The sequence below is a fragment of the Papio anubis genome, chromosome 4 (genome assembly GCF_008728515.1).
Source record: "Papio anubis isolate 15944 chromosome 4, Panubis1.0, whole genome shotgun sequence".
NCBI classification, from domain to species: Eukaryota; Metazoa; Chordata; class Mammalia; order Primates; family Cercopithecidae; genus Papio; species Papio anubis.
Genome location: NC_044979.1, coordinates 100,326,102 through 100,353,674, shown reverse-complemented (window position 1 = coordinate 100,353,674; position 27,573 = coordinate 100,326,102). Strand labels below are relative to the sequence as shown.

At 36.1% G+C, this 27,573-nt stretch overlaps 1 protein-coding gene across 1 annotated transcript in view; it reads right to left on the bottom strand.

Moving 5' to 3' along the window:
- Positions 1–27,573, bottom strand: part of ZNRF2 (zinc and ring finger 2) — an 89,367-nt gene that overhangs the window by 23,244 nt on the left and 38,550 nt on the right. The window contains exon 2 of the mRNA XM_003896148.4: positions 21,616–21,711. Within this exon, the coding sequence (XP_003896197.1) occupies positions 21,616–21,711 (96 nt within the window). The remainder of the gene's footprint in view (positions 1–21,615; positions 21,712–27,573) is intronic.

Sequence of the window (27,573 nt, the reverse complement as noted above, 5' to 3'; positions counted from 1 at the left end):
CAATCGTCCAAAAGCATGTACAAAGATGAGATCACAAATGAGGATGAAACCTGAAGGGAAGAGAAAAAAAAGCTATTACAAAAATGAAGGTAAAACTAGAAGGAGCACTAGAAGAAATCACAGGAACATGAAAGGGTGGAAATGAGAAAAATAAATAGGAAATGAAGAGTTAAGAATTAGAGGGAAAAAATGTTCTCTACAGAAGACAAGAAAAGGAAATGCAATAATGCCTATCTACAGTCAAAAATAATAATCAAGAAAACATTACAGAAATAAAAGCAGATCTAGATCTACATACTGAAAGGGCACACCGAGTCCTGAAAACTGACCCAGAAAAAATCAACACAATTTCAACCCTAGTAGATACTGGTCATAAAGCCCATCTGAAAGGATTTCTATGAGGATGAACTTCAGCTAGCCAAGAGATGTCTGAAAAAACTAAAGCAAAAGGATTAGCAGTGGGAGCTGAATCTTTATAATGGTAAGATTAAAACAAAAGTGGGAACATTGATTAGATAATGTATAAAGTATATACCTAGCAAAAATTAAAAGAGGTGAGGGTGGATGGGGGGAAGATGATATAAATAACTAGGTGTCAAAAAGTATTATTTAAAGCTAACAAAGCAAGGAGAAGTACAAAAAAACTTAATAGTATAAAAGCAAACATTAGGTAATATAACAACTAAAATTAGAACACGGGAAGGAAGGAGAAAAATAGGAAATACACTAATTTCATTATTGTTCATAGAAAAAACCAGTATCTAAAAATATGAGGTATTATATAAAATTATAGAAGCAATCACTAAGCATAGAAATAGTTATTAGAAATGTAATTAGAAACACAATTAGAAATAACAGCTATTTCTAATTAAAAAAACAACACAGTTATTTCTAATTTTTAAAAAAATGAAACAAAGAAGAGCAGGCGCCGGGCGCGGTGGCTCACGCCTGTAATTCCAGCACTTTGGGAGGCAGAGGCAGGCAGATCACCTGAGGTCAGGAGTTCGAGGCCAGCCTGGCCAACATGGTGAAACTCCATCTCTACTAAAAATATGAAATAGCTGGGCATGTGATGGCGGGTGCCTGTAATCCCAGCTATTCGGGAGGCAGGGGAATTGCCTGAACCTGGGAGGCAGAGATTGCAGTGAGCCGAGATCATGCCACTGCACTCCACCCTAGGTGACAGAGCAAGACTCGGTCTTAAAAAAAAAAAAAAAAAGAAAAGCTGGCCACTTAGTGAAACATTTTTAAAAAGTTATGAAACCAGAAAGTATAATGACAGAATTAGCACTGACTATATTAAGAAATATAAATGGGCTAAACCAACAAAGAACAAACAAACAAAAAACAAAGATTAGATTGGATTGCAAACAAAATCTAACCCTGTATTGTATACAAAAAGCATATATAAAACAAAAAATATTTAGGAAATGAAAATGAAAAAAAAACTTATCAGGCAAATACAAACTGAAAGAAAGAATGAATTACAATCTTACTATTGACAAGGCTGAACATAAGGCATAAACATTAAAAGAGACAGAGGGACTTTTATAATATTAAAAAATGCAATTTGCACCCAAGTTATAATAGTTATGTTTATACCCATATAACAGCAGCAACATTTGTAAGGGAAAAAATACATATGCAATATAGAGAAAAACAGAAACACAAGTAGTAGTACACTTTAATTCACCTTAGCCCACAAGGATCAAGTGAATTAAAAAAAGATGAATATTAAAGACCTTTTTTTGAGACAGTGTCTCACTCTGTCATCTAGGATGGAGTGCAGTGGCATTAAATTTTATCTATGTCTTTTTGCTTATTCAGAGACAGAGTCTCGCTCTGTCATCCAGGCTGAGGTGCAGCGGTGCGATTATGGCTCACTGCAGCCTCCAACTCCTGGGTTCAAGTGATTCTCCCACCTCAGCCTCCCAAGTATCTGGGACTATTGGCATGCACCACCACACTTGGCTGACTTTTTTTTTTTTTTTTTATAGAGATAGGGTCTCACTATATTGCCCAGGCTGGTTGGGTCTTGAACTCCTGGTCTCAAGTGATACTCCTGTTTTGTCCTCCCAAAGGACCTTTTAAATTACATATGAATAAGAAACATTCGCCAAAAGTGACCTTAAACCACAAAGAAAATAATAAATTTTGATAATATAGAGCTAGTAGAGACAACATCCTCTGATCACAATGCAGCAAAACTAGGAAACAAATAGCAAAATCAGGGAAAAAAGTCCTCTACACTTGGCTAAAGATACTCTCAAATAACTTTTGAGTTAAAGACACCCACAAAATACAAAGTGCCTCATCTAAAAAAAAAAAAGTAAAAACCATAAAAACACTACTTATCAGAACCTTTGAAACAGAGCTAAAACATCGTTAGAGAAAAATTCATAGGCTTGCATACTTATGCTGAAAAACAAGAAAGAAAAATTAATACCCCCAACACAATAAATTCAGAAAACACATACCTAAGGAAAGCACAATAAATAATATAAACAGAAGTCTAAATTAATGAATTAGAAAACAGAAAAATGATAGACTAATAATGGATCTCTCTGCAGAAACCCTATAAGCCAGAAGAGAGTGGGCACCAATATTCAACATTCTTAAAGAATTTTCACTCCAGAATTTCATATCCAGCCAAACTAAGCTTCTCAAATGAAGGAGAAATAAAATCCTTTACAGACAAGCAAATGCTGAGAGATTCTGTCACCACCAGGCCTGTCTTACAAGAGCTCCTGAAGGAAGCACTAAACATGGAAAGGAAAAACCGGTACCAGCCACTTCAAAGACACAACAAATTGTAAACACCATCGACACTATGAAGAAACTGCATCAACTAACAGGGAAAATAACCAGCTAGCATCATAATGATAGGATCAAATTCACGTAAAACAATATTAAATTTAAATGTAAATGGGCTAAATGCCCCAATTAAAAGACACAGACTGGCAAATTGGATAAAGAGTCAAGACCTATCAGTGTGCTGTGTTCAGGAGACCTATCTCACATGCAAAGACACACATAGGCTCAAAATAAAGAAATGGAGGAATATTTACCAAGCAAATGGAAAGCAATCCAAGTCTCTGACAAAACAGACTTTAAACCAACAAAGATCAAAAAAGACAAAGACGGGCATTACATAATGGTAAAGGGATCGAGGCAACAAGAAGAGTTAAGTATCCTAAATATATATGAAGCCAATACAGGAGAGCACCCAGATTCATAAAGTAAGTTCTTAGAGACCTACAAAGAGACTTAGACTCCCACACAATAATGGTAGGAGATTTTAACACCCCACTGTCAATATTACACAGATCAACAAGACAGAAAATTAACAAGGATATTCAGGACTTGAACTCAGCTCTGGACCAAGCAGACCTAATAGACATCCACAGAATCCTCCACTGCAAATCAACAGAATATACATTCTTCTTAGCACCACATCGCATCTGTTCTAAAACTGACCACATAATTGGAAGTAAAACACTCCTCAGCAAATGCAAAAGAAAGGAAATCATAACAAACAGTCTCTCAGACCACAGTGCAATCAAATTAGAATTCACGATTAAGCACCACTACATGGAAACTGAACAACCTGCTCCTGAATGACTACTGGGTAAATAACAAAATCAAGGCAGAAATAAATAAGTTCTTTGAAACAAATGAGAACAAAGACATAATATACCAGAATCTCTGGGACTCAGCTAAAGCAGTGTTTAGAGGGAAATTTATAGCACTAAATGCCCACAGGAGAAAACGGGAAAGATCTAAAATCAACACTCTAACATCAAAATTAAAAGAACTAGAGAAGCAAGAGCAAACAAATTCAAAAGCTAGTAGAAGGCAAGAAATAAACTCAGAGCAGAACTGAAGGCGACAAGAGACACAACAAACCCTTCCAAAAAATCAATGAATCCAGGAGCTAGTTTTTTGAAAAGATTAACAAAATAGGCAGACCCCTACCCAGACAAAGAAAAAAAGAGAGAATAATCAAATTGACACAATAAAAAATGATAAACGGGATATCACCACTGATCCCACAGAAATACAAACAACCATCAGAGAATACTATAAACATCTCTATGCAAATAAACTAGAAATTCTAGAAGAAATGGATAAATTCCTGGACGCAGATACCCTCCCAAGACTAATCCAGGAAGAAGTCGAATCCCTGAACAGACCATAACAAGTTCTGAAATTGAGGCAGTAATTAATAGCCTACAAACCAAAAAAAAAAAAAAGCCCAGGACCAGACATTCACAGCTAAACTCTACCAGAGGTACAACGAGGAGCCGGTACCATTCCTTCTGAAACTATTCCAAATAATAGAAAAAGAGGGACTCCTCCCTAACTCAATGTATGAGGCCAGCATCATCCCAATACCAAAACCTGGCAGAGACACAACAAAAAAAGAAAATGTCAGGCCAATATCCCTGATGAACATCGATGCGAAAATCCTCTATTAAAATACTAGCAAACTGAATCCAGCAGCACATCAAAAAGCTTAACCACTACCATCAAGTCAGCTTCATCCGTGGCATGCAAGGCAGGTTCAACATACACAAATCAATAAACATAAACCATCACATAAACAGAACCAATGACAAAAACCACGTGATTATCTCAATAGATGCAGAAAGGCCTTTGATAAAATTCAACAACACTTCATGCTAAAAACTCAATATTAACTAGGCATTGATGAAATGTATCTCAAAATAATAAGAACTATTTATGACAAATCCACAGCCAATATCATAATGAATTGGCAAAAGCTGGAAGCATTCCCTTTGAAAACCGGCACAAGACAAGGATGCCCTCTCTCACCACTCCTAGCCAACATAGTATTGGAAGTTCTGGCCAAGGCAATCAGGCAAGAGAAAGAAATAAAGGGTATTCAAACAGGGAGAGAGGAAGTCAAATTGTCTCTGTTTGCAGATGACATGATTGTATATTTAGAAACCCCGTCTCAGCCCAAAATCTCCTTAAGCTGATAAGCAACTTCAGCAAAGTCTCAGGATATGAAATCAGTGTGCAAAAATCACAATCTTTCCTATACACCAATAACAGAGAGCCAAATCATGAGTTAACTCCCATTCAGAATTGCTAGAAACAGAAAAAAATACCTAGGAATACAACTTACAAGGGATATGAAGGACCTCTTCAAGGAGAACTACAAACACTGCTCAAGGACATAAGAGAGGACACAAACGGAAAAACATTCCATGCTCAATGGTAGGAAGAATCAATATCGTGAAAATGGCCATACTGCCCAAAGTAATTTATAGATTCAATGCTATCCCCATCAAGCTACCAATGACTTTCTTTCCAGAATTAGAAAAAACTACTTTAAATTTCATATGGAACCAAAAAAGAGCCTGTATAGCCAAGACAATCCTAAGTAAAAAGAACAAAGCTGGAGGCATCACACTACCTGACTTCAAACTGTACTACAAGGCTACAGTCACCAAAGCAGCATGGTACCAGTACCAAAACAGATATATAGATCAATGGCAGAACAAGCCTCAGAAATAAAACCACACATCCACAACCATCTGATCTTTGACAAACCTGACACAACCAACCAATGGGGAAAGGATTCCCTATGTAATAAATGGTGTTGGGAAAACTGGCTAGCCATATGCAGAAAACTGAAACTGGACCCCTTCCTTAAACCTTACACAAAAATTAACTCAAGATGGATTGAAGACTTAAACATAAGACCTAAAACCATAAAAGCCCTAGAAGAAAATCTAGGCAATAACATTCAGGACATAGGCATGGGCGAAGACTTGATGACTAAAACACCAAAAGCAATGGCAACAAAAGCCAACATTGACAAATGGGATCTAATTAAACTAAAGAGCTTCTGCACAGCAAAAGAAACTATCATCAGAGTGAACAGGCAACCTACAGAATGGGAGAAAATTTTTGCAATCTATCCATCTGACAAAGGGCCAATATCCAGAATCTATAAACAACTTAAATTTACAAGAAAAAAACAAGCAACCCCATCAAAAACAGGGCAAAGGATATGAACAGACAATTCTCAAAAGACGACATTTATGTGGCCAAGAAACATGAAAAAAAGCTCATCATCACTAGTCATTAGAGAAACGCAAATCAAAACCACAATGAGATACCATCTCATGCCAGTTAGAATGGCGATCATTAAAATGTCAGGAAACAAGGCTGGAGAGGATGTGGAGAAACAGGAACACTTTTACACTGTTGGTGGGAGTATAAATTAGCTTAACCACTGTGGAAGACAGTGTGGTGATTCCTCAAGGATCTAGAACCAGAAATACTATTTGACCCAGCAATCCCATTACTGGGTATATACCCAAAGGAGTATAAATCATTCTACTATAAAGACACATTCACAGGTATGTTTATTGCAGCACTGTTCACAATAGCAAAGACTTGGAACTAACTCAAATGCCCATCAATGATAGACTGGATAAAAAAAATGTGGCACATATACACCATGGAATACCATGGAGCCATTAGAAAAGATGAGGTTATGTCCTTTGCAGGGACATGGATGAAGCTGGAAACCATCATTCTCAGCAAACTAACACAGGAACAGAAAACCAAACCCCACATGTGCTCACTCATAAGTGGGAGTTGAACAATGAGAACACATGGACACAGGAAGGGGAATATCACACACTGGGGCCTGTCGGGGGGGTGGGTGTTAGGGGAGGGATAGCATTAGGAGAAATATGTACTGTAGATGAAGGGCTGATGGGTGCAGCAAACCACCATGGCACATGTATACCTATGTAACAAACCTGCGTGTTCTGCACATGTATCCCAGAACTTAAATTTAAAAAAAAAAAAAAAAGGGCACAGCATCTTTGGACAGGAATCTGGCAAATAATTACCAAAAATAGAAATGTACATAATCCCTGATTAATAAGGAAGGCTTCAAGGACTACAACCCATAGACATACTCATACACACACAAAATACCAGGAACAGTTTAAATATCCATCTATGGACACAAGACTGGTTAATATATTGCAGTTTATCCACCTATGAAATATAAGACAATTGTAAACAATGATAAAGGTCATCTGGAATAACTGCTAGCATATATTACGAAGGTTCAGAATTGTGTACAGCAAGGTATAATAGTGTAAAAAGTAGTGTGGGAAGAATATATGTATCTTTGCATATACATTAAATATCTCTGGAAGGATCACAGCATATACATTAAATATCTCTGGAAGGATCACAAGAAACTGGTAGTACTGGCTATCTCTGTTAAGGTAATTCAGGTGAGAGGGAGAGTTTTCACTGGACATACTTTGTATCTCTTTGTATAGGAACCATGCAAACATATTATCTATTCAAAAATAAAATTTAAATTAATTTAAAATGGAGAAAATTAATTATTTTATTAATTTATTTATTTATAATAAAGCAGCAAAGATAGCAAGCAAATGCAAAAAAAAAAAAAAGCTGAGGAAGACAATTCTCCATGGGTGTCTCATGTTTCTGCAGGTTTTAGACCAATTTTCAAACATGTTTGTAAGAGCAAATAGCCCTAGAAAATAGAGACAGTGTCACCTCCAAAGAACAGACATGTCTACTTCCCAAGATAAAAGATCTAGTTTGCCACAGCTCAGGGGTTCCCTCTTCCGCAATGCAACTCACTGAGTGAGGAGATGTCACCTGGCCCTCTTGGGGCTTAAGGAACTGATATAAGAAAATGCTGATATTCTGGCTATTGCTATTGCTATGAGTAATGAAGTTCCTTGATTTTGATTAAGGAGTCTCATATATTCTGTGGGAATCCATAAAAAAGTAGCCAGGCTAACTTGCTGGCTTGCAAATAGGCTATTATCTCAGACCCTTGGCAGTTTCTAACAAGCGTAAGAAAAAAAAATAGATGAAGTGAATACAAGGCTAAAAGCCTTACATGGGATAGAGATGAATACTTTATAACATAAAAAGATTCAATCCAAAAAGAATATAAGTCATAAATATTTGTGCAAACAACATAGTTATGAAATATATAAAACCAGAAAACATTGCTGCAAGGCAAATATTACCAAAGCAACCAAGAGACTTTAAAAATGAAAAAAAATTGATAAAACCACAGTCACAGTAGGGATGCTTTAATAAACTTTTCAAATTTGTCAGACTATGTAGACCAAACAGAATAAAGGATACAAAATGTTTCAATAATACAACCAAATTCAATTTATGGGAAGTACACCCACATACACACGTTTTCTAATACATACATATATACACACATACATGTCCATGTATGTGTCAGAAAAATGCAGATTTTATACTCTACAGAAGAAAATATATATGCTTCTCTTATATTCACAATTTCCAGAACTCAATGATGTACTTGGCCACACAGAAAACATCAAAACAGTTAAAAAATATAGAGAAGTATGGAGAGCTTTCTCTAATACCAAGATCAAAATGATTTCCCATTACACATCTCCCTGCTCCCCTAAATTTTCTTTGCAATTATAATGTATCTTTTCTACATAATCTCTGAATCAAAGAAAAAGTTAAAAATTAAATGAGAAACTAGCTAGAAATTAACACAAAATTAAAATTTCAGATAACTAAAGCTATAAGAAAAACACCTCTATGCCTAAAATATTTTCATTATTTTCCTTTATTATTTTTGTTACCTTAAAACACTTAAAATATTAAGAATTAAATACAGTTCCCCTCAAAACAGAGCCATTGTGTTAATATTGCCCTCCCTGAAACCAAACTACTCAGTGGCTGAGAAGATACATCTTATGGCCACCTCTGAGGCAAGTCCAAGGCAGTGCTATGGATATCAGGGCAATGCTGACTTAAGGTGGGAGGAGGAGCACTTTTAAAAGTTTTATACAAGTAATATGTAGTCATCGGAAAAATATTCACAAGCCATTTCTTTACCAATCTTCTCTAAAATGTTTCCTGAACTCAACAAAATATACAAGCATCCTTTGTAATATCTTTACTCCTTCCTTTAGAAAAATCATTAAGAATCACATTTTATAATTTTCACATTTGCAAAGATTAGCACCTCTGGCATACAGTTTACAGCAGCTAGGTACTCTCATAATTTCTTTAACCCTGAATTGAGTCACTCCACTGCTAACCTTCAAGTCGCTTCCAGCACTCAGCAAACACAGCTCACTCTTTCTTTATAATGTCTCTGACATTTGCCTCTTTCCCCTTCCAACACATCACCTACACCCCGAACGTGTAAAGTAATGAACTTATCTCCAAACTTGTCTTCAAAGAAATTCTGTTCCTTACAAATACTTTTGCATACTAATATAAGATAAATATTCCAAGTTCCAAATAGTTTATAAAAGAACTTCATTATACAGCTATAATTCATCTTTCTGCCTTCAATTTTCCTTTAGCATTCTCTCTTGCCCTAAACTACACCTTTCTAGTTATCTCTAAACGTGGCCTCCCTTTCTTTCAAATCTTCTTCATCCTTTCAAGAATGAAGAACTAATTTAAGAACTAATTTATTTTTACTATACGTATACATATATGTATATATATGTGTATATAGTAATTTTGTAAAAGGGTAAAACTGCAGACAGATGTGGGCTGAGTCATAGCTATGCTCCTTAATAAAGGAAACACAAAAATGAGATAAATTTGGAAAAGTATTTTCACCCTTTAAAATCAGATTTCACCAATACCGCATCTTAACGAAAATAAAAACTATGACCAGGAGAATAACAGCTTTTAAAGTTTGAGGACAGTTATGCTGTTTCACTTGGTCTCTTGTACTGTTTTCTCTCGTCTTTCCTTTTAAACTCAAGAAAGCTTTCTTGGAATGTTGGAATGATACAAAAGTCAACCTTATGAAAGTGACAGAAGGAAAACGAGAACCCTCCCAAAAGGCAGGGTTAATATAAAGGTTTATGAAATGATGAGGTAAATTAAGAATCAGTAAACAAAGAATACAAATGTCATAGTCCTCAAACGTTAACGAAATCAGAAATAGAACCTCAATCCTACTTCAGGCCTTCTAGATCCATCAGGACTTCCTTCCTTCTCATCAAACTAAGTATTTTTATTTTAATTTCTCTTCTATGCATCTTCTTTTAAAATAACCCATAAAGAAAAAAAAGTACCTCAACATAAATACATTTATCCATGTACTTTTATAGTATTTCTATTTCTATATAGACTATAGAAGGTTCTATGCTTCTTACAAAGACTAATTTCTGCTAGAATCCTAGCAAGCAATCTGTCTGTCATCAAATCTAAATTTCCTATGTCAGCTGTGTAGGCCACCACATTGCTTATAAAAAGTAGAAATATTACATATTTTATATAATATATATTTTATAAAATATATTATATATAATATATATTTTATATTATATATAAAATAGTATAAATATCTATTTATAATATATTATAAATATATATTTACATAATATACTATATATTATATATAATATTTTATTTAATATATTTTATATAATATATAAAATATTATATATTTCTCCACGAAAATATATAAAAGCCTTACATGGGATAGAGATGAATACTTTATAACATAAAAAAACACGAAACTGTAGCTTTAAGTTGTCACATATGATAGCAGTAGTCTTCTAATTAACCTCCCACTCCCTACACCCTTATATATTATAGGACTAATGCTGTCATGCAAGACTTACAGACTTCTAACTTGGAATTAAATAACTATGAGATTTTTAAATAACATATTGAAAGAAAAATTTTAGATTTGTTAGCATGTTAGATAATAGAGTCCTCTCCTAAAGCAATCTATACATTCAATGCAATTCTATCAAATTACTAACGTCATTTTTCACAGAATCCAAAAAATCTGTTCTCAAATTCATACGAAACCAGAAAAGAGCCAAAGTAGTCAAAGCAAACCTAAGCAAAGAGAACAAAGCCAGAGGCATCACATTACATGACTTCAAACTACACTACAAGCCTATAGTAACCAAAACATCACGGTGCTGGTACAACAACAGACACAAAGACCAACGGAAAAGAAGAGAGACCTCTGAAATAAAGCCACATACCTACAACCAATTCATCTTCTACAAAGTCAACCAAAATAAACAATGGGGAAAAGACACCCTGTTCTGGAAAAACTGCCTAGTCACATGCAGAAGAATGAAACTGAACCCCTACTTTTTACTATATATCAAAATTCACTCAAGATGAACTAAAGACTTAAATGTCAGACTTCAAACATTTTAAAAATCCTAGAAGAAAAACCAGGAAAAACTCTTCTGGACATTGGCCTAGACAAAAAAATTTATAGTAAGACCTCAAAGGCAAACGCAACAAAAATAAAATTGACATTTGGGACTTAATTAAACTAAAGAGCTGCTTCACAGCAAAAGGAATTCCCACAGAGTAAAAAGACAACCTACAGAATGGGAGAAAGTATTTGCAAGCGGTGCATCAACAAAGGACTAATATCCTGAATCTATAAGGAACTTGAATCAACAAGTAAAACCAACCCCATTAAAAAGTGGGCAAAGGACATGAACAGACACTTCTCAAAAGATGACATACAAGCAGCCAACAAACATATGAAAAAATGTTTATCACCACTAATCATCAGAGAAATGCAAATCAAAACCACAATGAGATACCACCTCACACAAGTCAGAATGACTACTATTAAAAAGGCAAAATATGGGCCGGGTGCAGTGGCTCATGCCTGTAATTCCAGCACTTTGGGAGGCTGAGATGGAAGGATCACGAGGTCAGGAGTTGAAGACCAGCCTGGCCAACATGGTGAAACCCTGCCTCTACTAAAAATACAAAAATTAGCCAGGCATGGTGGTGGGTGCCTGTAATCTCAGCTACTTGGAAGGCCGGGGCAGGAGAATTGCTTGAACCTGGGAGACGGAGGTTGTAGTGAAGCAAGATGGCGCCACTGCACTCCAGCCTGGGCAATAAGAGCGAAACTCTGCCTTAGGGGAAAAAAAGAAAAAAGAAAAAGTTAAAATATGGCCAGGCGCAGAGGCTCAAGCCTGTAATCCCAGCCCTTTCGGAGGCCACAGTGGGTGGATCACCTGAGGTCAGGAGTTCAAGACCAGCCTGGCCAACATGGCGAAACCCCATCTCTACTAAAACTACAAAAATTAGGCAGGTATAGTGGTAGGTGCCTGTAATCCCATCTACTCAGGAGGCTGAGGCAGGAGAACTGCTTGAACCCGGGAGGCAGAGGTTGTAGTGAGCCAAGATCAAGCCACTGCACTCGAGCCTGGGCAACAGGGTGAGACTCCATCTCAAAAAAAAAAAAAAAAGTCAAAATATAACAGAGGTTGGTGAGGATATGGAGCAAAGGCAAAACTTACACACTGTTGGTGGGAATGTAAATTAGTTCAGCCCCTGTTGAAAGCAGTATGAAGATCTCTCAAAGAACTAAAATCAGTACTCAGTACTACCATTCAACCCAGCAATCAATCCTACTACTGGGTATCCACCCAAAGGAAAAGAAAGCATTCAACCAAAAAGACACCTGCACTCGTATGTTTATTGCAGCACTATTCACAACAGCTAAGTCATGGAATCAACCTAGGTGCCTATCAATGGTGGACTGAATAAAGAAAAAGTGGTACACATATACCATGGAATACTACACAGCCATAAAAAAAGAATGAAACAATATCATTTGCAGCAATATGGATGCAGCTAGAGGCCATTATTCTAAGTAAATTAACGCAGAAACAGAAAATCAAATACGGCCATGTTTTCACTTGTAAGTGTGAGCTAAACAATGGGTACACACAGACATAAAGATGGAAACAGGTGCAGGGAACTCCAAAAGTGGGGAGACAGGGAGGGGGACAAGGGTTGAAAAACTACCTATTAGGTCCTATGCTTGCTACTTGGGGAATGGGTTTACTAGAAGCCCAAATGCCAGCATTACACAATAGATCAATGTAATAAATCTGCACATGTACCCCACCTCCTCAACCGAAATTTTTTTTTTAAAGGTAACAGGGTATCTACAGCATGTTTACCTCTCAAAGTCAAGAGTAATATTTCTTAGTAATAGCAACAGGTCTTGTTAACTTTAGCACTCATTACCTGTGAAGAACTATGCATGATTTCTCATTTGATTTTCACAGTAACTCTATGAAGACAGGTACTATTTCTAGTCTCCTTTTTTACAAGAGAGAAAACCAAGACTAAGATTACACTCCTATTAAGTGACAGAATTAGAATCTGGACTCAACAAGCTGAATTTGAAGTTTGAACAAAATACTGCTATACTTTGTAACAATTTAAACACAAATTGGTGCTACTTTTGGGCAGCTATCTGTATTTATAGAAGGGAAGTAAAATTGAATTTAGTGCCATACAAAATGGGCTTACAATTTTGGTAACTGGATGAGACTGTAACTATTGTCAGGTTTCTTATATGACCATTTCTGATCCATTATCTTTATAAAGTAAACATCTGCTAAATTTCTAATTACTCCATAAAACAAGAAGCATTTTAGAAATGTTAACACTAATGGAACAAGGTAAAATATTATTTTTGGGGTTACAATAACATTTTTCTCTTTTTGTTTGGTATTTGTGGTTTATGGTGTCTCTAGGTACAGATTTATTTTTATTTATGCCAGTTAGGATCACTGTGCTCTTTCAATCTGAGAATTTGTAGCTTTCAGCAATTCTATAAGGTTCTCCGGCATTTCCCTTCAAATAATGCCTCTCCATAATTCCATCTCTTTTTCTGCGATTTTTATATGTATGGTGGATGCTTTCATTCCAGGCTCCATGCCAAGTACTCTCTCATATTTTCCATGCTTCTCTCTCTGTTACACTCTGTGTAATTTCCTCAGAACTACCTTATACTTGACTAATTCTCCTTGCAGCTCTATCTAATCTGCCACTTAACCTATTTATTCAGCAAGACTCTAATTTCAATGATTAATGTCTAGTTAAATCTGAATCTTTTTCAAAACTTCCTGTTCTTTATTTACAGTGTCTTATTTTTTCCCATATTGCCCATTCATGTTTATAATTTTAACGATTAGAAAATAAAGCTGTTCATTTTAAACATTCTTGGGGGTAATAATTCTTGTATTTGCTTACTCTCACTCCTTATTTGTCATTTTTCATCACAAGTTCACCATTAATAGAGACTGTATGTTAGTATAAGAATCCCATATGGGTTGACGAACAGTTTTGGATTTGTTTCTGCCAGGCTATTCTGGGATATCACCTACTTTGAGGTTTTTGTAAGGCAGTAAAAGGGATTTGACATTTTCTATTGCCTTTAACATTACTCCATGGAGAACAGTTAGTTTGTAATATAAAAAACAGCTCTTCAATTCTGCCTCATAATGTAAGCTTTATCAAGTTACTTAAGACTACAATTAGGGATCCACATTTAAGTTAAAACACAACCGCAGAAACCATCAATGTACATAAATGAACAGAGACATCAAATCAGAGAACAGAAACCTGCCACAGAAGGCAAAGTTCACACATGCTCAGGCAGCGATAACTTAGACTTTCTTATTTAAAATTCTGCTTAGTAGCTGGCAAGTTTTCTTTTCTTTTCTTTTTTAACTTCAGTTAAAAAAATGCCGATTTCAGAAAGCATCCTGAATTCAGAAAGATTAAAATGTGTTTTGAGGGGAGAATCTTAAAACCAAGAAAATGTAACATATAAGGCAGAAGGCAGGCTTATAACTTATAATAGTACCTCAACTCCCTGGAAGACCAGATTATATCTACAGTGGGAAAAAATATGCTCTTTCCTGCAAACATGTTAGACAGGAACCCAGATGATTAGCAGGCTGCATGTGCACACTGGAATCAAAGGGCTGGAATCACCTGCAATATTTGTGTGAGTTTGACAAAATAGATTCTCCCATAGACAGTGTAGAAATTGGCAGTTGTTTTCATCACTTTTACTTCAGAACAAATTGCCTTCCAACTGGCTCAATCTTTCTTCAAACATGTTTACTTTAACAGGGTAATAGTCACATCTTGCTCCGTCCATAGAGTTGGTCTTCTTTCTGATGATTCTGAATAGCTGTTTCGATTCACAAGTTTCTAATTTAACTCCCAGAAGACAACTTTACTTCAAGTTGTACCTCTTCTAAGTACACATGCATAAACATAGTACCAACTACAAGTAAAACAAAGATTCCTTAAATATAAATAAACCTTACTGCCTTGAATCACAGAAGTCTAAAGTAAAAACCGAACTTTATATGATATAAAGTATACCATGATCAGGTATGGTTTAAAGACCAATACAATCAAGACTAAGAATTTGCTACAACAAAGCTACAATAAGGTATGATCTCACCCCAGTTAAAATGGCATTTATCAAAAAGACTGGCAATAACAGATGCTGGCAAGGCTGTGGAGAAAGGGGAACCCTTGTACACTGTTGGTGGGAATGTAAATTAGCACAGCCACTATGCAGAACAGTACAGAGGTTCCTCAAAAAATGAAAAAGAGAACTACCATATGATCCAGCAATCCTGTTACTGGATATATATCCAAAAGAAAGGAAATCAGTATATCGAAGAAATACCTGCACTCCCATGTTTACTGCAGCACTATTCACAATAATCAAGATATGGAATCAACCTAAGTATCCATTAACAGATGAATGGATACAGAAAACGTGGTAACTATAAACAATGGAATATTATTCAGCCATGAAAATGAATGAAAACCTGTCATTTGCAACAACATGGATGGAACTGGAGGACATTATGTTAAGTGAAATAAGCCAGGCACAGAAAGAAAAGTATAGCATATTTTCACTCATTATGTGGGAGCTTAAAAAACAAAACAAAACAAAACTGATCTCATGGAGACAGAGAGAAGAATGATGGTTACCAGAGGCTGGGAAGGGTACTGGGGAAGGGGGGATATAAAGAGGGTTTGATAAATGGGTACAAAAATACAGTCAGATAGAAGGAATAAGACCTAGTGTTTGGAAGCACAATAGGACAACTACAGTTAATAATTTATTGTGTATTTCAAAATAACTAGAAGAGCAGAACTGGTATGTTCCTAATACAAAGAAATTATAAATGTTTGAGGTGATGGATGTCCCAATTATCCTGATTTGATCATTACACATTGTACATTTGTATTTGAATATCACATGTACCCCCGTAAATGTACTATTATGTACACATAACAAAACTTCTTTAAAAACTAAGAATTTGCTAACAATATTTAATTCATTTTTTGGCTTGTCTGAAATATCCTAGAAGATAAGGAGCAAGGAAATGAAGAGTCTCTATACTCATAAAATTTGTATTAGGTTCATAGACTATACAAGGAATTACTACGTCCATAAACTCAACAATGAAGCACATGAAAGAGAGAAAAGTATATGAAACAGGCAGTCCTTGACATGAAGGCAATCTATGTTGATGAAGACTCACTGTGGCATTCTTAATTTTTTTCAAGCTGCCAAAATACCATCTGCAATAGATAATGCCACTCACATCATTCAAAATCCTTCCCTGCCCTGACAGCCTTGGGCGTCCCACTGGGACCTCTGCGAGCCAGCTGCCCAACCCCTGAGAGCTTCTACCTAGTCAGTCAATTTCTTCTTCAGGTACTAGGATGTGGGTGTTCCGATACATTGTGCATTTAAAAAAATAAGAAGGTTTTGGTGAGCTAGTCTGAAAAACCAGTATTTCAAATATCATCTCTGTGAGAAAGAGTCTGAAACTCTAAACTATCAACTTACATTTGAATTTCTGGAACTCATCCAATTCAGGAGCTTATCTATATAAATATATCCAGTCTGAAGAAAATAAGCCCCACTATTCTTGTGTTATAACTATGAATGTTTACAGACAGTTAACAATCACTTAACAAATAAACTTCAAAATTTCAGATCTAGCTACTTTGGAAAAGGCTGGAAAAAGTGTAAAGTTAAATGAGCACTATGCTGAAAAAAAAGTTCTTTGTTTGAGCACTAACACAATTTAGAGGCCCAATATATCTGATGCATCTCTCTATACAATCAACATGTAGGAATTCAAATATAAAATTGTGAGGAATCCAGTTGACTAAACAGATTCAGTTTTAGAGATTCTCTGGTTTTACCTTGTTCTACTTTATAATAATCCTAGATGGTTTGCTTAGGTATTAAAGAGGCCAATTTCCATTTGGACTCATCACCTGTGACAGACTTTTTTTTCTGGGGGTGGGGGGGTCTGCTTTAAAACAAGGCGGTATTAGAATTCCCCTTGCCTATGATAGGAAAGTACATTATTAATCTGCCACCTCTCTGTAACCCTCCAAATCAGTCCAGGCAAAGCTCCTTTCTCTTTCACTTACTCATAACTGGCCACTGTCCAAGAGCTAGTTTTAAAACCTCAAAAACTATACACGGTTTTTATTAAGAGGCGGTATTTGCTTCTTGCTGTGAATGTTTACACAGTTAATACATACCTTGAATTTTTTACCTCTACAAAATAAAAAATAAAAGAAGCCAGGCATGGTGGTATGTACCTGTAGTCCCAGCTACTTAGGAGGCTGAGGTAGGAGGATCACTTGTGCCCAGGAGTTTGAGGCTGTAGTGTGCCATGACGGTGCCTATAAATAGCTACTGAGCTCCAGCCCGGGCAACAAAGCAATATCCTGACTCTAAAAACAAATGTAATTTTTAAAAATTTTTTAAAGGTTTCAGTCAGCAACTTTAAGAATGTCTATAACTATTTACTTTACTTATTGCAAAAAATTTATTAATTTTTAGATTGAAATACTGTCAAATATTTAAAACTCAAAATATTTGGTTGTTACAGTATCCCCAAGCAGAAAGTTACATATTAGTTCTTAAGACACCAAACAAGTGATCTAGCAGAAAAGTTTAATGACTTAGGCATAGTTAAATCAGGAAATTAAAAACTGTCAAATATCCAAACCTGACCAAAAACAAGCAATGGGGAAAGGATTCCCTATTTAATAAATGGTGCTGGGATAACTGGCTAGCCATATGCAGAAGACTGAAAATGGACCCCCCCACCCCCCACGCCAACTTCCTTAAACCACATACAAAAATTAAGTCAAGATGAATTAAAGACTTAAATGTAAAATCCAAAACTATAAAAACCCTGGAAGACAACTTATGCAATACCATTATAGACATAAGAACAGGCAAAGATCTCATGACAAAGGCATCAAAAGCAACTGCAACAAAACCAAAAATTGACAAATGGCATCTAATTAGACTAAAGAGCTTCTGCACAGCAAAGGAAACTATCAACAAAGTGAACAGACGACCTACAGATTGGGAGAAAATTTTTGCAAACTAAGCATCTGACAAAGGTTTAATATCCAGCATATATAAGGAACTTAAACAAATTTACAAGAAAAAAGCAAATAACCCCATGAAAAAGTGTACAAAGGAGATGAACACTTTTCAAAAGAAGACATAAATGTGGCCAAGAATCACATGAAAAAAAGCTCAACATCACTGATCATTAGAGAAATGCAAATCAAAACCACAAGGAGATACCATTTCAAGCATCAGAATGCCTACTGTTAAAAAGTCAAAAAAATAATACATGTTGGAGAGGCGGCGGAGAAAAAGGAACACTTAACACACTGTTGGTGGGAGTGTAAATTAGTTCAACCACTGTGGAAGACAGTGTGGCAATTCCTCAAAGACCTAAAAACAGAAATACCATTTGACCCATCAATCCCACTACTGGGTATATACCCAAAGGAATATAAATCGTTGTGTCATCAGACACACGCATGCATATGTTCACTGTAGCACTGTTCACAGGAGCAAAGACATGGAATCAACCTAAATGCCCATCAAATGATAGACTGCATAAAGAAATTGTGGGTCCATATACACCATGTGAATGCTACACAGCCATAAAAAAGAAGAAGATCATGTCCTTTGTGGAAACATGGATGGAGCTGGAGGCCATTATCCCCAGCAAACTCACGCACAAACAGAAAAGCAAATTCCACGTGTTCTCACTTATAAGTGGAAGCTAAATGATGAGAGCACATGGACACATAGAGGGGAACAATACACACTGGGGCCTACCAGAGGGTGGAGAGTAGGAGGGAGAGGATCAGAAAAAAATAACTAATGAGTACTAGGCTTAATACCTGAGTGACAAAACACCTGTAGAACAAACCCCCGTCACACAAGTTTACCTATATAACAAACCTGCACATGTACCCCTGAACTTAAAAGTTAAAAAAATTGTTAAATATCACAATACCCAAGAAGACTGTATTCTAGGTATATTACACAAAAAGGAAATGTACAGAATACTAAGACTGTTTGTAAATATATCACTATATGGTCAAACATATTTGTGATTTTCAAATTGGAAGTCAGAGGCTTAAGATTTATGTATATTTAAAGGCACTCGTATTAAACATAAACAATTATAGAGTATAAGAAGATAGTGGAGCAAGTATGAAAAACAAACCCAAATACTTTTAGTCTCAAATTTTGAATGAGAACACTTTCTATTTCTTAAATAACCAAACTTGAAGTAGATAATGCAAAGTAGCCAATTCAATTTCATAATGCAAAAAGGTTAGGATATAATCAACAGATACATTTACTATGCCAAGTAATTGCTAAAAACCACTTTCACATTCCATCAGCAAATGAATGGGAAAAAGTGCCCTACTGTCAACCCTATAATAGGGTGGCTGAAGCACCACCATACTAGAAAAAGTGAAGGAGAGGGAAGAATTGAGAGACTGATTCCTAAATCAACTTACAAAACACTATCCAAAGTAATATGCTCATTTCAATGTTAAATTCTATCCCTCCCAACGTTTTGGTTACCTGAAGAGAAATCTCAGATAAGTGTTGCTATGTTTACTAAATTTTTCATAGACTACTTTTATTTGACCAATTAATTCTTAGCTCAAAGAAATCAGTGACTATTACTATTAGTAGGCTGTAAGCTCCACTTCTTTTCATTCACTGCTATATCTGTAATTCCTAACATAGTACCTCGCAAATAAACAATGCTTAAAATATTTGTTGAATTTAGCCAATCTTTCAATTGGCTATAGTGTTTATTGGTACCCTTTCTACACATTTCAGGCCAAAATTTACATTTTAAAAAAATGAAATTTCTCTTAAGCTTTTGAAGTCTGTTTCTTCATAAAATTTTGAAAAAAACTTTCATTTTTCCTTTATCTTATTCTATTCATTAGTTAGGACAGAACTCCTTGATTTTTTTCCCCCAAGTCTATTCCAAAGTATGCCAAGGCTACATTTAAAATATTCCCTAGGTTTTGGAATATCTAGAGATTTTGGTCAGGAAAGAACGGAGCAGTCTGAAACACCAGACCTAACAAAAACACCAGTTAGCTCCAGAGCTCACAGATTGAATTTGTCTACGGGAGGAAAGACAGAGACACATATGCACAGCATAGGTAGAGTTTTGGGTTTCTCTTACTGACTTTTTCTCCCATTAGGCATCTATTTACTATTGAATAAACTTTTATCCTCCCTACTCCTAAATATGTTCCCTTCGTTTACTCTTTACTCTTAAACAAAAAGAAAAAAGTTGCAATTTCAACCATGCTTACTTACTTTTTTTTGAAAATGGCCATTATGAACATTACATTTTACTTAGGCTTAACCCAAAAGATTTTATTTCAATGCAGCAGTTCTCAAGGTGTGGTCCAAAGAATCTTGTAGAGTAGGAGAAGTGGAAGAGCCTTTGAAATCCTTTTAGATCAACAAAGTAAAAACGATTTTCATGGTAACACTAAGACAGCATCTGGCTTTTTTTTTTTTTTTTTTTTTTGAGACAGAGTCTCACTCTGTCTCCAAGGCTGGAGTGCAGTGGTGCAATCTCGGCTCACTACAACCTCCACCTCCTGGGTTCAAGTGATTCTCCTGCCTTAGCCTCCAGAGCAGCTGGGATTTCAGGCATGCACCACCACACCCAGCTAATTTTTGTATTTTTTTTTTTTTTTTTTTTTTTAGTAGAGATGGGGTTTCACCATGTTGGCCAGGTTGGTCTGAACTCTGGACCTCAGGTGATCTGCCTGCCTCTGCCTCCCAAAGTGCTGGAATTACAGGTGTGAGCCACCGTGCCTGGCCGTATCTGCCTTTTTCATTCCCATTCTCTCCAGCATAGCGGTAGAGTTTTCCAGAGGACACAAGATGTGCCATATCACAATAAACTGAATGAAAAAGCAAATATGAGAATTCCTTGTCATCAAGCCAGATATTAAAGAGTTTGTTAAAAATACAGAAAATGCCACTCTTGTCACTATTTTGTCTTAGAAAATTTACTTTTCATTTAAACGCTGTCAACATAGTTATATTTACGTTTAACAAAATAAATTTAAAATTCTAAATTGTTTTAATTTCTAATATGACAAATATTGATATAACCTACGTAAAGAAAAACTCTTTGAAGTCCTCAATAATTTTTTGAAGTGTAAAGAAGTCTTCAGATCACAGAATTTGAGAACCACTGCATTAATGTACTAGTAAAAACAGAGAGAAAACAAGGTCGTTTCCTCCTTTTAAATTAAACTTGAAACATGAAATTCATAAAATGCAAGGTAATTCTAACTAAAAATATTATTTTAAAGCATTGGACTTACCATTATAGGTTATTCTTGGCTTTGTTAAACACATTACAAGATGCAAATCCATTTCATCTGAGGGTACAAATTTTGAGCATACAGGGCACTTAAATCCTAAAAAACAAAAGAAACTCAAGTTACTTAACTATTCTGAATATCCAAGTATGGCTTTTAAAAAGCACGGAAGATCAAAAAGCATTTGAAACTTCAATATTCCACTTACTGCATTACACTATTTACGTGCAACTCAAATGGGGAAAATTTTGTGATTATAATATCTGACTTTTGTATCAGTTTATGAAGATGATCTCCTAATCAAATAAAACAAGTTCAAATGAGAGGGACGCAGTCCACTACAAACTCCTGTATCTCTCTCTAATGTACTGGCCCAGTTTTTCTCATTAATTTTTTTTTTTTTGAGACGGAGTCTCGCTCGGTCTCCCAGGCTTGAGTGCAGTGGCGCGATCTCAGCTCACTGCAACCTCTGCCTCCCAGGCTCACGCCATTCTCCTGCCTCAGCCTCCTGAGCAGCTGGGACTACAGGCGCCCGCCACCATGCCTAGCTAGTATTTTTGTATTTTTAGTAGAGACGGGGTTTCACCATGTTTGCCAGGATGGTCTCGATCTCCTGACCTCATGATCCGTCCACCTCAACCTCCCAAAGTGCTGGGATTACAGGCTTCAGCCACCACGCCTGGCCCATTTTTAATTTTTTATATTAACCTGTACTCATGATTTCATGTTATTAAAGCTTTGTAATCTTACTACTCTTGTGGAAATTACCTTTACCAAGTTGGTATAGTATACTGTGAGTCACAAGTTTTATAGTTAAATAGTACCTTAGACACTATTCTACCTCAATAACTTTAAAAATTTATCTGATGCAGAATGTGAAGCCTTTCAGAACAGCAAAAACAGGTCTAGAATCTAAGACTCCTGACTTCTACTTTAATGGTCTTTCTGCCATACCATGGCACTAATGTCATAATGAAAACAGAAACTAGCGTCAGATCGGGGTGCAGGTTTTTGCAGTCAATTTTTGACACTTAAAAATTAGCTAGTTTCCTACATTATTCATCTGCACTACCAAGTATTTGCCTGAAGCACTCCATTCAAAATAAATTAGCATAATAAAAAAGGGACTATTTGATGTATTTAGCTCTGTTCTGCCCCCTCACTTACCAAGGTAAATGTCCCATCCCTGCCTTCTTCCTGCTAAGACAGTCCTCAGATACACCATGTTCCGCTGCTGTCCTACTGCTCCCTCCCCTGACACCCTTAAGGTGTCTGGAAACCTGAACCCAGAGAGCCAATTAATAGTTTGGCTAGGCACAAATCAGAAGTGGAACAAAAAGATGGCATAGGCCAATCATTTTTTTTTCTTGGAAATATGATTAAAAAACAGTGAGAAACTATATTGGCCAGCAGTGAAGAGCTTAAGCAGAAAGGTCAAAAGTAAGTAAAAGAGAGACAGGGGTGTCCATGACGGCTCAGGTGTAAGCTGAACTTACAAGAGAACAGAAACTATAGGCAAGCACAGGAAAGAAGGCCACATGAAGACGATGGAGCTAGAGTGTAGACAGGAGCGGAAGCACTGAGAGAGACAACTAAGACAGGTGGTGAAAGAGACGTTTTGGCAGCTCTCTAGTTCCAGCACATGTGTTCTCACAGGAACTGTCCTCCCTTCACTCTGATGTGAAACTCACTGCAACCAAATAAGTGAGGCTAGAATTATACCTCATGCCAAACTTTATAAGGATTGGGAAAAAGATTTTAGCACAGCTAATCCTCCAGGTATTCAATTTCCTAAATGAAATATATGATTTTGGACAATGTTTCTCAAACTGTATTACATGCATTTTAAAAGAAAGGAATAAAGGTATGTTTACTTCAACTTCTTGAAAACCACCAAAAAGAGAAAGAAAAAAAACAGGAAAGAGGATTCGATTAAAACAAGCCTGTCCAACGCATGGCCGAATGTGGCCCAACACAAATTTGTAAACTTTCTTAAAACATTGTGAGATTTTTTTGTGAATTTTTTTTTTTAGCTGATCATCTATTGTTAGTGTATTTTATGTGTGGCCCACGAAAGCCAAACGATTAGACACCCCTGAAAATGAAACTATAAAAAATGTGGCCCAAGGAAGCCAAAAGATTAGACACCCCTAAAAATGAAACTACAAAAAAACTATAATGGCCAAACACAGGCTACAACGAATACAGTGAAACTGATCAGCTATGGGGAGAAAACAAAGAGATCCTAAAACTGCAACCAGATTTTAGGCATCAACTAACGAATTCCTGCCTTGAAACTTGAAAAATTTGCTTCCCTGAAGTTAAACTTAGCATAAAAGAGGGCAAGAGGCAACTGATTTGAATCATCAGAATCATCTGAGTACTGGCAAACTTAAACAAAAGTGCAATATTGTGAACCTAAAAAGCCTCACTTGAGAGCCATCCAACTGCCTACAAAGTAGAGCCTAAGGAGAAAAATAGTACATACAAAGAACCACCTAGGATCTCTAGTTAAATACAGTGAACTAACCATGTTTCTCTCTTCTCCCCTCCATAAACCTACTAAAATGAATATAAATAAAATTTAATAAAAATGAGTTAAAGAAGAACTTGAAAGAAGTCGGCGGCAAATGAGGAAAAAAAAAATAGATGAAAGCATCAATGGCACTGAGCAAACACAGATCCTGAGTGTCTGCACAAGTAAGCCAATTCTCATTAAATAATTCCCACAGGACTCAGGCATCTAGAGCTCCATGACTTCCCAAGACAGTAGTGATACATGAGGCCAAAATCTAGACTGACTGAAAGACTGAATAAAAAAACAGATCCCCAAGTCCCCAGTCCATTACAGCCAAGCAAATACCACACCCCTACTAGAGCATGAGAATGGAGATTTACTGTGGGGAAAACAACAACAACAACAACAAAGAATATTCAGAATTGAGAATACCAGGCATGGCAATGGGCAGGGAAGAAAACAGAAGAATAAAGAACTACAAACTGAAAAAGGCCCCACTCCATAGCCTCCATCTCTACTGAGAAATTGGTAGATTTTTCTCTTAAATCAAAAGGTCCCACAGAATGATACATCAAAATCCTTGCCTATTAATAAGCCCTATCTTTGCACATAAAGCTTCCAATCAGTTTTTTAGGGCATCTCTAAGGCATTACGCAACAAAAGAAAGAAATGTATCATGGTTAAACACATCAGAAGCAAATTCAAAAGACAAATAATAAATCTAACATATTTGCAATGTATATCAAAAACAAAAGGACAATATCCTCAATATACAAATGCTCCTTGACTTAGGATGGTAAATTGAAAATATCTTAAGTTGAAAATGCATACACCTAAACTACCAAACATTGTAGCTTAGGCTAGCCTACCTTAAATGTGCTCAGAACACTTTCAATACAGTATTCAATAAATTACGTGAGATATTCGGCTCAGCACCACCGAGTTCCATTATGTATATTGCTAGCCCTGAAAAAGATTGAAATTCACAGTATAGTTTCTACAGAATGCGTATCACCTCCACACCATTATAAAGTCAAAAATCCTAAGTTAAACATCTATGTAAAGTACTCTTAAAACTGTATAGATATACATAGTATGCATGTGTGTACTACAAGTATGTTATTTACATATTTATTTAACCACAGTCTGTCCATTTCTAAATTCTTTGATTCATCCTTGATTCATCTCTCTCTATAGTTATCTTTCTACATATCTGAGTAGATTTATTTATAAATTTATGTATCTATAAATTATCATATATAGAGAGAAATTTCTCTATGTATATATAGAAAGATCTTATAGAGATCTACATATATAACATACATAGATAATTATTTGGGACACATGGCAGAGGGGTCTTCAGAATTCTTAGAAGGAAAAAAATGGGACTCAAGAAATGTATTATCTTTAAATATTCAGACTCAGGACTCAACCAACAGATGAATCAAAACAAAGAATTCCGGAATAGATAATCCGTGGTTAAATAAATATATAAACTCACGGACACACAAGTAGTACACACACACATGATTCTATTTAATAATAGAAATATGTGTAAATAACTATAGGAATTATCTCTACAAAACAGTAGTAAATATTACAAATGTAAACAGTGTGAAAATGATCAAACTAACAAAAAATGGGATGGGAACAGCAGGATCATCTTGGATTGTATAAAAGGTCAAGAGACTGTGATGAAGAGAGTCAACAGCAGAGATGAACCAGATCATTCTGCTCTTTTTAAACAGAGAAGAAAACATATAGAGACAATGAATCACCAGTGCCATTAATCCTTCTCTTCTACCCTAAAGAACTTCTAGATGGTTACCAATATCCTGCGCTAAGGTATCATCTTGCTCCAGGAATCTTTCTCTAAGTGCTCCACCCCAAGGTCTACTCGATCATTCCCTCCCTTTGTATCTCTTCCATACCTGGAAAATACTTCCGATACTTCAATGCAACACATGGCCTTGTGTTTATTTACATGTCAATCTCCTTATTGTCCTTAATAGTCTGGTGAAAATACAGAAATTTGAGGCCCAACAGACCTGGTAAAAATCCTGTTTCTATTACATACAGACTAGGTGACCCAGGGAAGGCACTTCAGCCCTCCACACCTGACTTCTTCCCTGTAAACACGGATACTACTACTTACACATCAGAAATTTGGTGAGAATTAAAGATTATAACGTATATATAATGCCTGCAACATAGTAGGTACTCAGTAAACAGTGGCTATCATTTATTGAAATTTTCCCCTCTTCACTTTACAGACAACTCTTATTCTTTGTAAATTCTTAAAACAGTACAGTTCTTGACCAGGAGTTTGAGGCTGCAGTGAACTATGATCCCACCACTGCACTACAGCCCGGGCAACAGGGTAAGACTCTGTCTCTAAAAATAAAAAGTACAGTTCTAAAACAACATTCTTTTTTTTTTTTTTTTCCTGAGATGGAGTTTCACTCTTTTACCAGGTTGGAGTGAAGTAGTGCAATCTTGGCTCACTGCAACCTCCACCCCCTGGGTTCAAGTGATTCTCTTGCCTCAGCCTCCTGAGTAGCTTGGATTACAGGTGCGCACCACCACACCCAGCTAATTTTTGTATTTTTAGTAGAGATGGAGTTTTGCCACATTGGCCAGGTTCGTCTTGAACTCCTGACCTCAGGTGATCTGCCCGCCTCAGTCTCCCAAAGTGCTGGGATTACAGGCGTGAGCCAACCCATTTAGCCTCTGTGACATTCTTTAATAATAAAATCCAGACTCCTAAGAAAAACTTTCTGTAACTACTCAATGACACATACTGCTGCATCAAAGTTACTTTACCAAATGCTTTTCCATTGTTGATGACTAAGGCAAAAAGATTTTTCTTTGTATCTCCAGTGGCCCAATCCTACTTTTAACTCAGTATTTGTACACTGTTTCCTCCTAGAAATCAACCACAAACAAAAAGGGGGCTGATCCTAAACCTGAGACTGGTGAATATACCAATTGGCAGGAAAAATACAGGTGAGATTTTTGGTTTTTTTGGTGGTAGAAAAATTACTCCAACCATCAAGTCAGATCTGTTAGGCATGACAGAAGATGAAGGCCCTATTATGAGATTTACATATCAAATCATTATTCTAAAACTGCAAACAAGTCATCTAAATGCAACTTGATTAGTTATGAGAGTTCCCAATAATCATAAACAAAATAAAGACACCAGTAAAAATCACACAGAAGAACCTATCCTCTCAATCACTATATCCAAAAAGAAAGAAAGGTAACCAGGGACTACACTAGAGACAGAAGAGATACCAGATGTTTGGATGACTCTATTTTAACCTTTATAATAATACAAATATTCTGCCCCTCCCCTAGTTGTCATCAACCTCCCTCCTATGTCATCAACCTCATTGGCTATAAATGTTCTCTACCCAAAGCCAGCACTCCTAGTTTCCCCA